Source organism: Geospiza fortis, unplaced genomic scaffold (genome assembly GCF_000277835.1).
Source record: "Geospiza fortis unplaced genomic scaffold, GeoFor_1.0 scaffold666, whole genome shotgun sequence".
Lineage (NCBI taxonomy): Eukaryota > Metazoa > Chordata > Aves > Passeriformes > Thraupidae > Geospiza > Geospiza fortis.
In genome coordinates this window covers 214,197-229,095 of record NW_005054470.1, presented here as the reverse complement: position 1 = coordinate 229,095, position 14,899 = coordinate 214,197, and the positions used below count along the sequence as shown (strand labels likewise).

At 35.5% G+C, this 14,899-nt stretch overlaps 1 protein-coding gene across 1 annotated transcript in view; it reads left to right on the top strand.

The window, feature by feature from the left end:
- Positions 1-201: 201 nt before the first annotated feature.
- STX18 (syntaxin 18) overlaps positions 202-14,899 on the top strand; it is a 27,321-nt gene continuing 12,623 nt past the window's right edge. The window contains exons 1-5 of the mRNA XM_014309938.2: positions 202-265; positions 9,702-9,817; positions 10,975-11,052; positions 11,156-11,222; positions 14,572-14,687. Coding sequence (XP_014165413.1) covers positions 9,709-9,817; positions 10,975-11,052; positions 11,156-11,222; positions 14,572-14,687 — 370 coding nt within the window. The 5' untranslated portion in view covers positions 202-265; positions 9,702-9,708. The remainder of the gene's footprint in view (positions 266-9,701; positions 9,818-10,974; positions 11,053-11,155; positions 11,223-14,571; positions 14,688-14,899) is intronic.

The window sequence follows — 14,899 nt, the reverse complement described above, 5'->3', positions numbered from 1 at the left end:
ACCTTTGTACAACAGATTTTTTTAGATTATTTTTATGTATTTACTGCTTGGAAAATGTGAAAATTCTAGTATAAAAGAGTAAATGTTATTATTCTATTTAGTTGTAGAATAAGAAATTTATGAATTCATGTTTGAAGTGTGGAATACTGAACTTCAAATATAAAATAATCTGAAATTTACGATTTCTGTTCATTTAGATTTCTCATATTGGAAAGCTGAAAGATTTTCTTCTACAACACAGAAAAGATTACATTAATGCTTACAGGTAAGTTTGCACTGTGTTTAAATGGGTTTATCTAATATTTATTTATCTTAATGCTTATAAAGTGAACAGATTTAAAACCTATAGGCATAATGAGTAAAACCAAACCAGAGATTGTTTTTAATTGGTTTACTGTAAACCACTATAAGATGGAAGAATAGTGCTGTCACAAGAAAACAGGGCACCTGAATAAAATGAGGCTCAGAATTTGAAGAGGATTCAAAACTGCTGTATCTGTTTACTTGTTGGTAACTTTAGTAGTAGGATTTTTAGAAGATTAAAATACAAATTTACAAGTTTGTAAGAAAAACATAGTATCTTCTGGTCTGCAGATACTAAGTCAAGTTATCATAAGATTTAAATATTAGTGCAGCCTGTATTTTGGTTAACTGAGTACAAATCATTGTAGCATTTGAGAAATGTAAAATTTGCTTTGTAGCAATACTTTGATACATACAAACTGGGTGGATCAGCCCTGTCTGCATTCCAGTTCTGACACAGCTCTGACTAAAGCTGAGCTGTTGCTTCAATCAAGGTAGATAAAATGCAGCCTGAAATCAGTTTGGATTAAAAGCTTCCTAGATACCAAATAGAAGTGCTATCCAGATATGTATCCTTTCCTAGGAAAAGACAATAAGAATAGATGAGCCACCTGCTGTTCCTTAGGCTCAGTCCATATAGGAGAAACAGTTTTTGTGAGAAACAGCTCTAGTCTTGAAGGGGTCTGTCGCAGTGACAGCCATACTACCTCATCAGTGGAGTCAAAGTGTGTTCTGAGCAAGTTATCAGAAGACTTCTGACACACTTTTTTGTCTCCACAAGAATTTAAAAGGTGTACTTTGTTATTTTAAGAACAAAACAAAAAAGGAAGATGGCCTCTTTTATAAGTGAGAGGCTGTGGGAGCTGTTCAGTCAGTGCTGGTGAAAATGCTGCTCAGGGTGTGCACAGTTCTGTGTGTGAGGTGGGTCAGGGATGCCGTTTCCAAGGAGCAAGCAGAAGTAGTGCTCAGCTCCATGTTACAACTGGCTCTCTGCTTTTCAGTGCCTGCAGGAATAGGGCATGAGCAACACTAGGTGGAGCCAGCAATTTAATACTGACAAAACTGCGTGTACTGTGTGAAAACTTCATGTGCATGCAGTGGTTGAGAAACTGCAAATTCCAGCAGGAGCAGTCAGTAGTGGTTAAATTTTGGATAGTGTTTGTATTTTATTAACAATAGTGTGCATAAAATGGAAGTGGTTAAAGTAAAAATGTGTCCAGGTTATTTTGATTTCCAGAAGTTTTTAATGCTCTCTTTGTAAACAAGTTACAACAAGTTATCATGGTAATTCTCAGTGCTTTCCACCTTCCTCTCCCCCCACCCAGGTCTTCCTTTAAGGAGAGGAGAGAATTGTCATTTACTTTATTAAACCATAAAATAATCCTGCAGATCTCATCTGTGATTGCATTGATTCTGTTCCTAGTGGTCAAACTTAAATTGCTTATGTTTAATTTGACATAAAGATGTCAAATTCCACACTAGAATACTTGTGCTGTTCTACTTCATGGATACAAAGAGCATCATAGTATCCGTGCTGTCAGTCTTGCAGTCTTAGCAAATGCCTCACTCACAGCAGTTTTAACAACTCTTCAATACTCAAGTAATGAGGACAGTTTTTGAACAATTTAATACTGAAAGGCTGTGCTGAAATTTATGTAGGAGATGTCAAAATTCATTAAGAAAATTATTACTCTGTAATTTGTCAGTCCTGCTGTTTGTTTTCCCAACTATAGCATGTGTTGGTGAAATTGAGCTTTTGAGTTACCAAGTTGTATTATTGTGTGCCTTTTAAAACTTCATTATGTGTTACAATCAGATTTTTGATTGCTTCTTTGACCTTACTTTTGAAGACTATGAATTTTTTAATAATGGAGTTTTTATTTTTGGCATACATGAAATATCCTGCTACAGAGGGTATGTCTTTAATTCATTTTAGAGGAAAATTTTTAGCAATGAGAAAGTCAGTTGAAAGAGTGGTTATTTGAAACCAAGGCCCTGGCCTATTATATCAGGCTTTAACTACTTAACAGAAATACCTAAAGTGACTTAGTAATTACTTTTTCATTTTCTTTCTTCTTGATTTGGCTATTACCTACAAAATAGCTAAGTGGCAAAACACAAGAAATTCTTGATGTAGTGATCTAAGCTTGCTGGCTTACAGGCAACTGCACCTTCATCCTCTCCTGTTTATTAGGATTTATTTCCTTTCTCTTACATGTAGGGTTTTTGGCCTCTGTGATAAGGAATTTTTTGTCACTTTATACCCCTAGCTGGCAGTTCAGCCCTGCAGAGCCACTCGCTCAGTTCCACCATAGTGGGACTGGGGAGAGAATCAGAAGAGTAAAAGTGAGAAAATTCATGAGTTGAGATAAAGGCAGTTTTATAGTGAAAGAAAAGCCACATACCCAAGCAAAGCAAGGAATTTATTCACCATGGGTAGGCAGGTGTTGAGCCATCCCCAGGAGAGCAGGGCTCCATCACAGTGACTTGGGAAGACAAATGCCATCACTCCCAATGTCCCCCCACCCTTCCTCTTTTCTTTCCCCAGCTGTATGTGCTGAGCATGAAGCCATAGGATCTGGAATACCATATGATCTGGAATATTCCTGTGGTCAGTTGAGGTCATCTGCCCTGGCTGTGTCCCCTCTCAGTTCCTTGTGCACCCACACCCTCCTCACTGGTGGGGTGGGATGCAGAGCAGGAAAGGCCTTGGCTCTGTGTAAGCACTGCCCAGCAATAACAAAAACATCCCTGAGTTATCAGCACTGTTTCCATCAGAAATCCAAAACACAGACCCTGTACTTGCTGCTGGGAAGAAAATTAATTCTATCCTAAGCAAAACCAGTACACACAAGTTGATCACTCTTCCTGGAAAGGAGAAGACAGGGACTCTTGAGTCCTGAAGTTGTTAATAAGATATGGGCACTTTTTCATTTTTTCTTGTTAAGCAATAACTCCTTTCAGATGAGGTCCCATTTTTAGTATATTGACTGCTGTACATTCTGCATTGTTCCTCTCAGTCCATTTGCTGTAATGCTTTCCTACACTGCTTTTTACACTGTGCTAGGAGAGATCCCATCTTCAGTCTTTGGTACTTGTTTGATGTCTCATCTGTGAACAACTTAACTTGTGCCTTTGCTTTTCATCACAAGCTTCTTCATGTTTTTGATCACTGAACCACCAAGACAATTCATATGTTTGTGTTAAATATATTTCAAGGAGAACTAGCTGTAGTGCCCTAAAACCTGGAAATTTGAAATATTCCTCTTGGGATTCCTTCACAGCCTTCAGTTTCTCTGAAGGAGCTTTCAGGGTTTAGGCAGTTTCAAGGACCAGTCATTATTCCTAGTGTTTTAATGAGACACTGGAAAAGAATTGAGAGAATTCTAGATTTTTTTTTCACAGAACACCTCATACTTAAAAGAAAAATACTTGACAGAAGAGCTTTCTGTCTGGGATTATTAGACATCTAATTAATTGTGTTTTGCAACTGCAAAGATACTTATGTAGTTGATCAGTGTAGTGTAGATGACTTCTGAATAGAAATGTCACTTTTTCCACCAGAAAGGCTGCATGGGTGGCTTTTGGTGTATCTTCATTACATGCTTCTGTAGTCCTTCTGTGCAGTTAAGTGTTTGAACATTTGTTAATTGCAGATAATACACCTGGAAAAATTATTAACAAATTATCTTTCTGTCTTAAAAAATACTGTTAGTGCCCAGTAATTATGCCTCCTGCTCTAGCATTTATCTGTCTTAAGGATTTCTCTGTCTCAAGGCAATAAATCAGTTACATCATTTGCCACTTAACAGAAAATCATTGAATGCTTACACAGTGTTTTGTGGAGAGTGTTTCCTTGTATTTGACAATAAAAGAAGTAGCCATTAAAGGACTCTAAAAATAGTGTTTTACTGACTCCTGTACAATGCCAGGCTGCATTCTTTTCTTGACTTAGTCCCATTTTTACAAGAAGTAAGGCTTGTTTTGTTGTATTGAAGTAGTAATATCATGTAGATGATCTGTAAATACTTTCTTCCTGGAGTAGTATATTTTTCTGTTCTCTGGGGTATTATTTTCAAATTATTTATCTTTTTTTTTAATTACACTAAATTCATATATCACATTTCAGAAATAATAATTTTTCATAGTAGGACTCTGGAATATCCCAGCAATATTTTACAAAACTGAAGGTGCTAATTCAGGTATGCCTGTGTTGCCTATTCTGGTAGCTGGGGCTTCCACACAGAATTAGAAAACTTAGGTAAAAATGTTGTGGAATGTTTTGTCCTTTGAATCATAGACCTTTTAGCTTGGATTTATGTCAAACAGCATTTGGATGGAAAAAGGCAGTAAATGAAAATGCATAAAACTTAATTGAGTAAGAAATCAAAGAATTTAAAATATACTAGATGCCCAAAGGGAAGAATATGACTGCTGCATTTGCAGCTAAGCTTATCCATACTCGTATGGGCACTTAGCACATGGCTTGCATTTCTGTATGGATTTGCTGGCCAATATCTGCAGGTGGTAAGTTGGGCAAATCTCTACTATTTTACAACTGATTTGTTTCTGCTTATTGCTTCTCTCTCTTTTGTCATACACTGTTGGAGAAAAATCAAATTTTTCTTCTTGATTTGTTACCTTTTTTGGATTAGTAAGCAGAAGATATTTTATGTAGCAGCAGAATTACTAATTCCAAAAGCTGATGTAACATCAGCTTTGCTTCCTTGTGATTTGCCACCAAAATAGAATCACAGAAATGTTAGGCTGGAAGTACTATAGCCGAAACTTCCAAAAAGAGAATGACTAGTGTTTTGCTTGCTTTAAAATATTTATTTCAGTGAAGATTTCATATTCTCATTCTGCTTTTTCCTGTTTCCATATCTATGTTACTAGAATAACGTGTCCCATTGTAATGATGACTTTTTATGCAACAGTATGTTGTTGTTGTTGTGTTTGGTTTATGATCCAGCATGATCCCAGATGACTTTCTGAAGAACTGTTCCCTAATCAGTTGTTCCCCATTCTCTGTGGGTTCAGATAATTGTTCTTGCTGCAGCAAAGAGCTTCTGACCATTCCTTATTCAAATTCTTCGTGTCGTTTCTTCAGGCAATATTGTTTTGAATTGAAGTCTTGTCCTCTTGATACAGTTTTAATTTGCTTAACTTTATGCCTCTCAAAGTTTAGTAAGTATATATTCCATTCTGCTGAGTTATTAATGAAAGTATTAAATAGCATCAGATTCAGGACAAAATCCTGTAAAACAGAACTCAGTGTTTCCTTCTGTTTTGGTATATATCTACCCCCACATTCAACTTTGCAGTTTCACATTCATATGGTGCTTATTTCTTCTAACTCATTTATTCACTGGTGAGAATGTTATGTGAGATGATAACAAGAGCCACACCAAAATATAGCAGTGATTGCTTTTCATCCAACCATAAGACCTGTTACTGCATCCCAGCAGTAAATGACACTGACTATGATGTACTACCAATACATCTTGGGTACTGGTAATCTTTTTGTTCTTTCCTAAGTGCCTAAATATTATTTATTTATTCCTGTACTTTTCTATACTGAGTGGTCTACAAGTGTTCTGCACTTCTTTTTTGTCCCTTTAACCCTATTTTCAAAGATAGTTGCTGACCTTTGTCTTTTTATCAATGTGTCATTTGCTCATTCTCTCCTAGTTCTTGGCAGTGAGGAGCCGTCTTGTCATTTGATGCATTTCCCGTTTTGTTCCAGGGCTGGCTCTCCTGTCTCTGCACACTGTATGAATGTGCACACACCCTGGGCTTGTTTGGAAGTTGGTTAGTTCGTTCCAGAGCACAGCTTTGTCACACAGATAGGATGGATATGCACTTCACCAGGAGCCACTGCACCGTCAGGTACACTTGTGCTATGACCTGATTCATGTAGCTCTCTCTCTCACACAGTTCACTCAGCAGCCTATTCCCTAATGCATTATCTGATACTTGCTATTGCTGATGATAATATCAGCAAAGCATTAGGATCTTTTTAAAATGACAGAGGTATTAAATTTGGTCCAGATGCAGTAAGCTAAAAGGAGGAGTAAGTACAGCTTTCAAGTGACATTCTTGATGAAAGTTAGTGCCAAAAACCCCAACCAAAACAAAGCAGTAAACATCTAGAATTAATCTGTACTCTGAATATAATTTTATTTCTCACTTGAGTAACAAGCCAAGACCACATTCTTAAGTGTTTCTTATGGTAATGTTTGCAGAGCAATCTCTTGTTATCACTGGCATCCCTTCCCACTTGTGTCTCATCCTGCACTTGATCCCTTTCTGAGTGTGTCCCTGCATGCTGTGTTCCCTTAGAATTGTCAATAGAAATCAGAACTAATTTGCACTTCGTATTCTGATCTTTCTGTTTGAGCTCAACAAAACTCAGTAGATCTCTCACTGAATTGTCTACTCCTCCTTTTAATCAAGGGCAGAATTGCAAATTATAATATAATGTCTGTATGAAAACTACTAGTTCATCTGAATTATTTTCTTTGCCTTTTTAAGTTTGCATTTTCTCTGAAATTTGACCTACTCATTTTTCTAGACTGATGAAATCTGCCTACTTGATGGTCACTGTCTTCATTGTACTCTTCACCTACTGTTAAAAATCACAAATAAACCGGGTTGCCTTCTAGCCCAAGTTTCTTACGAATTTTTCTCATATTGGCAAGGATGAAAATCCAGAGGAACTTCTTTTCTTCCTTTCGCCATTCATTTTCTGTGTATATCTTGCTAATTATTCTGATTGCCTCTAAAAAACCTGATTTGCTTGGCCCTTCTTGATCTAGTGATGGAGCAGTCCACTGCTGTGATACTGCCAGTGCACTTCTGAGCATCCATTTGTATCTCTGACCTACAAGGCACAGCTGGGGTTTTTTTTTCTGTTCTGTTGGTTTTTGTTTTGTGGTTTTGGTTTTCTTTGACCTATTTTATTTTAATGACTGGTTCCTCTTCCAGTAGAGGATGGTAATTAAATGGATTTTCAGTATAATCTGTGTGCAGATTTACTGGGGAATGCAGTGGGGACTTCAGTACCCTGTTAGCAGTAGTGGATGCCATATGTGTTCTGACATAATGGGCTGTGATTGTATGACTCCATTCTTGCCTTCCCAAGGAGGTTGTGTTTCAGGTATCCTTCTCTCTGAGTGCCTTGACCAGCTCATGTTCAAAAGCACTGGTACCAGACACTATGTAAGCTGTAAGCAGTTATAAAAGGAAAAGTATTCTGTTTCTTGTTTACTGGATTAAGCTGCATTTTACTAGCTTTGAAGCTGTGAAACTACTATTTAAGAATTTAATCTGCCCTGTTTTTCTATCAGCAACTAAGAAAAGTAACTTAACAACTTCCCAAAGTTAAAAAGCTGTTGCAATTATCCTCAGTGTATCACTACACTACCATTAGTTAAACTGTTCGTTAAAAATTAAGTGTGCCTGAGGCAAGTTTTTTCTTATTTATTTCTAAGTCTGATTTAAAATAAAATTCTGGTTTGCATTTTTTAATCTTTATTTTACCCTCTTATGTTAAAAAGTGCATGGAAAGTGTAGAGCTCTGCAAACACTACAAGGCTGGGAGGGGTACAAGAAGCCAGACATATAAACACAGGAACTTTATATCCTGTTCAACAGCAGACCAGCCAGAATTTATTATTGTAATCTGAAATAGAAGAGTGGCATTTTTTTGTCAAGAAGCTGTCATACAGCTGTTACTCCATCCTTATTTCCCACCTAAGTCTGTGTGCCCTAAAATGCTCAAGTAACTTTCTGGGCTGAGCTCACTGAATGATATTATGAATTATGCCATACCAGATGGGCTTAATGGTCCCCTTCTGTCTTGGCCTTTGTGGAAATGGATGTAGGAATGGATTTCCTGTCTTTACACATGCTTAGAATTACAAACAGAAACACTACTAAGGAATAAAGAATAATTTTATGATATAGAATAGTTTTAAACAGGGGGAGGGAAAAAAAGCCCTGATATTTAGATGTCAAATACCTGGCAGTTTCGGAAACAAACATATAAAATATAGAATATTACTTCTAATTAGTTTGTCTTACTGTTTGCTTGCTAATCTGTCCTTGTGTACTAGCTGACCAATAAGCAGATACTAATTTTTGAGATTAACAATATGCTGATTTTTCATGGAAAACCAGCAGTGTGGGATGGGAATGAGGAGATTGTGATATAATACTCAAAGAGTATTATAGAGTATTATTATTTGGAGTATACTTAAAGCTTTGTGGAGGGGATCTGGACCCGTGCTTGCAGTACATTGATTTTGCAGGGGGGAGCTGCTGGCTTTGTGTGGGATGAGCTGATGGAACAGGGTTGTGTGAACTGGTTGTGGGCTTCCCTGTGCCTGGAATTGCAGCAGACACAGGGGAGCTTTGCCATTATTGCAGTGAAGTGTGTAAGAGATCTCTTAGAATATCAGGTTAAATATTGAAGATCTTCTCTTTTTACTTGTGTTACTGCAGCAATGTAGTTGCATTACACATGAGGAAGTTTTCACATATTAAAAAAATAATTTGAAATGCAGACATGAGTTAAGATTGTCTTTCCTTTTTTAAAGAGCAGATATAATAGGCTGTGATCACTACATCACCAGGACACACAAGATGAACTTTTTTTTGCTGTAGCAGAGTTTTATCCTGTCACCTATGGCTGTGGAAACACTGTTAAATACCTTCATACAGTATGCTTTTCTGCTGGTCACCTGCAGTGAGTCAATATTTTAAGGACGGGTCTCCATTTTTATTTATTTAGCAACAAAAAGATGTATTAATAGCATTAGAAAATACTAAATGCGTAATGTATAATCTAAAATTGATATAAACAATGAGAACAGGTTTTAATAAATACTGCAGTCAATATGGTATTATAATTGTGCATTATTTTCCAGTATTCCTCCTCTAGATTGAATTCACAATTTCATAGTACAGCTTCTTTAAAAATGAAGCACTGTATTTAGGATAATTTTTTTTCGTACTTCTTTCAGTATTTGAGCTATCCCTTTATCTGAATTGGTTTTGTGTTTTTACGACACTTTATTGGAATAAGTACCAAGGGCAATGATATATTTTCTAGCTGTATTTTTTCCTTATCTGCTCTATGTTTGGTTATGTACAAGATGATAGGAGATTCTCTTTTTTCTACATACTTTACTAGTAAAAGTGTTCTTAAAAAAAGCCTCCCAACTTTATAGGAGTGGCATTTTTATCATTGGTAGTTACTGTACTTCTTATTATTTCTTCTGTGAAAATCAGTGTTGCAGAAAAGTTCTCACAAAGATGGTGGGTTGCAAGAAGGTGTAAGGTGTGTGCTTGTGGATTTTATGTGTTTTAAGTGACAAGTTTGTCTTGTTTCTCAGCCATATTATGTCTGAGTATGTGAGGATGACGGATACAGAGCGTGACCAGATAGATCAAGATGCCCAGGTGTTTATGAGAACGTGTGCTGATGCCATTCATCAGCTCAGAACAGAAGGTAAACTAAGCAGTTCTTACATGGTTTTTTTTAGCTCTTGATAAAGGCTAAGGTAATGCTGAATATTGGTGCATAATGGTGAATCTTAAATGCTTTAGGAGAAAGATGGGGGAAGTCTCATTGACTTCTTATTTAAATTGGTGTAATCCCATTAGCTGATTAGTACTGTAATTCCATTTTCTTTAATGATGGTGGAAAAAGAAGCCACAGCATAGATTTTTGTTTATGTGTTCAAATACACCAGTATTTGAACTTCAAACTTTGAGTAATAGCACAGAAACACTCAAGGTTAAAAAGTATAAAAAAGAGTATTAAATATTTGCTACTTGGGTAGTAATTCAGCGCTGTAGCACAGAGGCCTAAACCAAAGCTCTCTAGATTTGATGGTTGTCTTTTACTAGCTTGTCTACCTGTAAGGTATAGTACTTCCAAGTTAGAGATAATTAAATAACTTTAACAGAGTCCTGCTAAATTAAAAGTGTTTTTGACAACTTGAATATGGGGTCATACCTTTACTACACTATCTTGGGAGAGTCATAGACAGAGAATTTCTGTGTTACCATTTTCAAGTTGACTTGCTGTATCTCTGTATTTTGTTGATACACAAAATATTTTCATCAGCTTTAAAATGCCATCTAAATATAGTTGTAGCATTATTCAGAACCACTGAATGTCAGTCATGCATGGCAACTGCATAGTATAAAACTGAAAAATATCCATATACGTGAATTAAAAGGATTTTTGGGACAATAAATCCCCAAAATTTCCACATAGTCTATATACCAGAAAATTTGAGCAAGTTCAATAATTTAAGCAAGTTAAATCTCTAGAGTTATTCTGCTGTTCTTAGCTAGATGTCACTTATTCCTGTTTAGAGTTTATTTGACATAATAGAACTCTATGGCATATATAAAAATACTATAGGACTATAACTATTAGTTATTTTCACTTTTTGGTTTGTTGTAATGACTTGCTGTTTTAGAGAATCCATATTTAAATATAGCTATGTTTAAAAGAAATATTAATATATAACATATATAAAATGTGACTAGGCTTTTGAATATAACTTGAATATCAACTGAAAGTGCAAACTGTTGTGGAATTAAAAAAAAATAAAAAAGTTAAAACATTGTTTTATATTTTCTTTTGTATTTCAGCACACAAGGGTGTCCAGTCTGCTCAGGTGAAGGAACACAGAACAGCTGTCTTGGATTTCATTGAAGATTACTTAAAAAGTACTTAGTATTTACTGAATAGTTACAAATGGATGATTGCATTTTCCAAGAATGGAATCTTGCTCTTTTAACCTGAAATTTTGTTTACTGCTGTCTTGAACAGGGGTGTGCAAGCTGTATTCTGAGCAAAGAGCCATCCGAGTTAAGCGAGTGATAGATAAGAAGAGACTGTGAGTAGTGTCAAAAAATTGTTTAACTGTGCCTTTCACTTGTAGGACATTCAGCAAAACCATTGTTCATGTTTAGATGCTAAGGAGGTTGTTTTAATGGAAGTTTGTGGTTGGGAGCAACTTCTGCAGTAAACAGGTGCATTCCAGGGCTCTGTACACTTCAGGCATGTGAAGTCAAGTCTGAGAGTGGCAGAGTGCCATTATAGTTCTTGTAGTCTTGTAGTTCTCATTTAGGTAAAGGATAAAAACACCAAATCAGTAAAATGTGAGTTAATAAATCTATTTGACTTCTACAAATTCACCAAGTTTTTTTTTGCTTTTTTTTAAAGGTCCTATCTTTCTGCTAGACAAGTGACTCTGTTGTCAATAATTACTACTTGAGATGGCAGGTGTTCATGGCAAGCAGAAACATGATGAAAATAAAAAACTAGAATGTAGCTTCTGAACTGAAACAAGAGCTTCCACTGCTTATAGTGGCACTTGTTAAGGCTGCTCATGTAGAGCTGAACATGTCTAGGAGACATTAAAGGTGATTGCTTGCTGCCTTTTTGGTTTGGTGGGATTTTTTTTCAGTCAAGTTTCAAATCCCATACTTCTTCACTTTCTTTTTCTGCATACTCCCAATTGTGAGAATGATAGGGAACGTGAGGAGGTTTGCAATTTATTCAATACCTGAGAGGCTTTCCACGTCTTCTCACTCTGCATTATTTGGATAATAACCTTAAAGTCCATTATCTATATTTTAATTTAAAAAATATAGTTCTAGAATGTGCACATAAATAAATTCTTGAGTGTTTTTCCAAGACTTGATGCTGATTTATCAGTTTGGTGTTTGGGTTGATCAGCTATAGTTACATTGAACCAGAGAGGTGTTTTCAAAAGTTCATAAGTGTATTTTATTCAGAATGATTCAGCCTGATTAGGCACAATTAGATTGACTCAAATGTATCCTTATGAGACATAAATGGTAGTACATGTGGAGGATCAGACCAAAACCAAGAAAACAAAGTATCGCAAACCACTTTTGAAATTTGGTAAGAAGTAATGAGAGAAAAGTAAAGCATTGGTGTTTTTGTAGCTCTCATAACTTTTCAGAAAAAAAGCTATACAGAAACACACTGTGTGATATTTTTAATGTGTAAAAATACAGAATCTTATCAGTATTCTTCATGTGAAAGAGCTTCGAAGAAAGAGAGCATTGTTCCTGCAGTCGAAGCAGTAGCTAATGAATATCAGCTCTTCTGTTAGTTAATACTCTTACATTACCCTTCCCATGTGAAATCCCAGGTTCAGCATTTCTCAGATGAATAAACAGAGAAAAAACCTCAATTTGATGCATTATTTCAGAAGTTAGAGTACCACTTAACTAAAGAGCAATAAGGCATTAAGAATTAACCCAAAAGATACATTCTTATTATTGGAGGGTCCCTCTATGTCTCTCTTTGTGGATGTAAGAACTAGAAAACAGGTGTTGACCAAGTGGAGTCTGTATGCATTGCAGATGTGATGTAATGGCTAAATTGTCATTTAAATTAAAATTCAATTCAAATAAATCACAGGGCATAACCCAATCTTTATTATGACTTAAAGTAAAATACTGTAATTGATTTGTAACTTCCCTGAGGATTTCAGCAGGTGCTTTATGTGATAAGAACATGTATCTTAAAAGAGCCAGGCATCTTTTAAACAGTGCATCCCAGACACTTTGTTCATTTTAAATTGAAAGTTTTCTGTATTCCTTTACTGTGCACAATAAGGACAACAAACAATAAAGGAATATGTTTCTTTAGAAATAAATTAATCCTAGTGTAGCTCTTCTTTCCTGCAATTTAGTCAATTTAAAATATGTTCATATCAGACAATACTGAAAAGTTTGCCATAGAACTATATTTCATCATGTTTCCTTCTATAGCTATAAGTATCCTAAGCTCTTCCAAAAATTGCCTGAGCGTTATAATTTTCTTACAGAGGTTGCCTTTATGTATTCACTCACATATTTTGATTTAGAAGTTCTGCTGGTTAGGACTAGTTTCACAGAAATTAAAAATGAGAAATAGAAACACAAGCATTTCTTTCTGTGAAGGTACTTGGTTGTGATTTTCAATTTTAATGTTTATTAGTATTCAAGATTATATTTAATTTCAATTTTAAACTTCTTTTTCCATTACAAGATTTTGTGAATTATGTATGGAGTTATTCAAATCAAGCTGATATTTTTGTTGCCTGGGGAATTGGGGTTTTAGTAGTATTAAAACTATTATTTGAACTGCACAGATATGTAGATAAGTATTTTCTTTATTATTATTAGGCAAATTTGAGAGGGAGGAGATGAGAGAAGAATTCTTCTTTGTAAAATTGCCCAATACTTGCAGAGGTTTTATCACTAAAAAAGGTTCCCTGCTACTGTTAAATAGCAATCACTCAGTGATGACAATTGCATTATATTCTGGTTTTCACTGAATTTTCTAATTATGGGTTAGAATTTAGGCACAATGCAAAGAAGGAGCACAAAAAGCAGCACCTTCTGTTAGGCACAGGGGAGAATTGCAAATCATAATGAGATTAACTGCTGATTATATTGGAGAGGGTAGGAAGTGATAAAGGGTAGGATGGAATCACCTGGCACAGCAGGTGATTCCACCCATTGGGTTTTAGTTCTTTACCTTGTCCAACAGCATTACTGACATTTAACTGCTTGCTATTTAGCAGTTACAGAATTCATTGTAGATAACAATAAACCACAGAAATTTACTGGAAAAAATACCACTAATTTCAACATTTTTTGATGCCACACTCAAACATACTTGACAAGTACTTAATATATAATCACTGAATAAGTTTCTCATGTTTTGCATTGCCTTTGTATTAAAATTACCTAATAGGGATTAAGAAGTAGTATAAAAAGCTAATTCTATTGTGTTTCCTTTATGACAATTGAAAATATAATGTAAAATTGTCATTATTATTTGAAAAAAATGAAGAAGTTGTGCTTGGCCATTGCTATTAAAAATTTTTCATATGACCTAAATGTTGGCTTAAAAAAAAATTAATACACTGGATGTTTGAAAGGAAATTTAATAAAGTGTCAGTATTTTTATGCTGTAGCCTTCAATATTCTCAACTCTGAGCATGTGGTGCATTTTGTCCAGGAATAATATTCACACTTTCTTTGCCTTTGTAGCAATATTTCAGTGACAGTTGCTAAGTACATTTTGTATCTCGACTGGAAAATCTTTAATGTGAAGTTCACAAGAGTTAAAGTATTGAATTTAGTAATCTGTGGTTTTTCTCATTTTAGAGAAATACATCTGTGTAGTATTAGTTAAATCATTGGCTCTTGTACTTCTAGGTCCAAACTTGAACCTGAGCAGAGCAATGTGTCCAAATCAGCGCTTTCCGCTGAAAAATCTTCACAGAGTCCTTTAGAGGATTCTGAAGAAAAACTTTCTGCTGAGGAAAGCAAAGGTAGGAATAAAGTGTAGTTACATTTTACCTTTTGTGGCAAGACCTGTCTGGTTGATAGTACTTCCTTCACTTTAGAAGGGCCAGTTGCTATGACTGGCAGGTTTTCCATTTTCATCTTGCTTGAGATGATCAGGCTTCTGTGAAGCATACTGTGAGACTGAGGAAGCAAAATCTTAAACTTTTTGACATACCAGCTAAAGAAATCATATGCT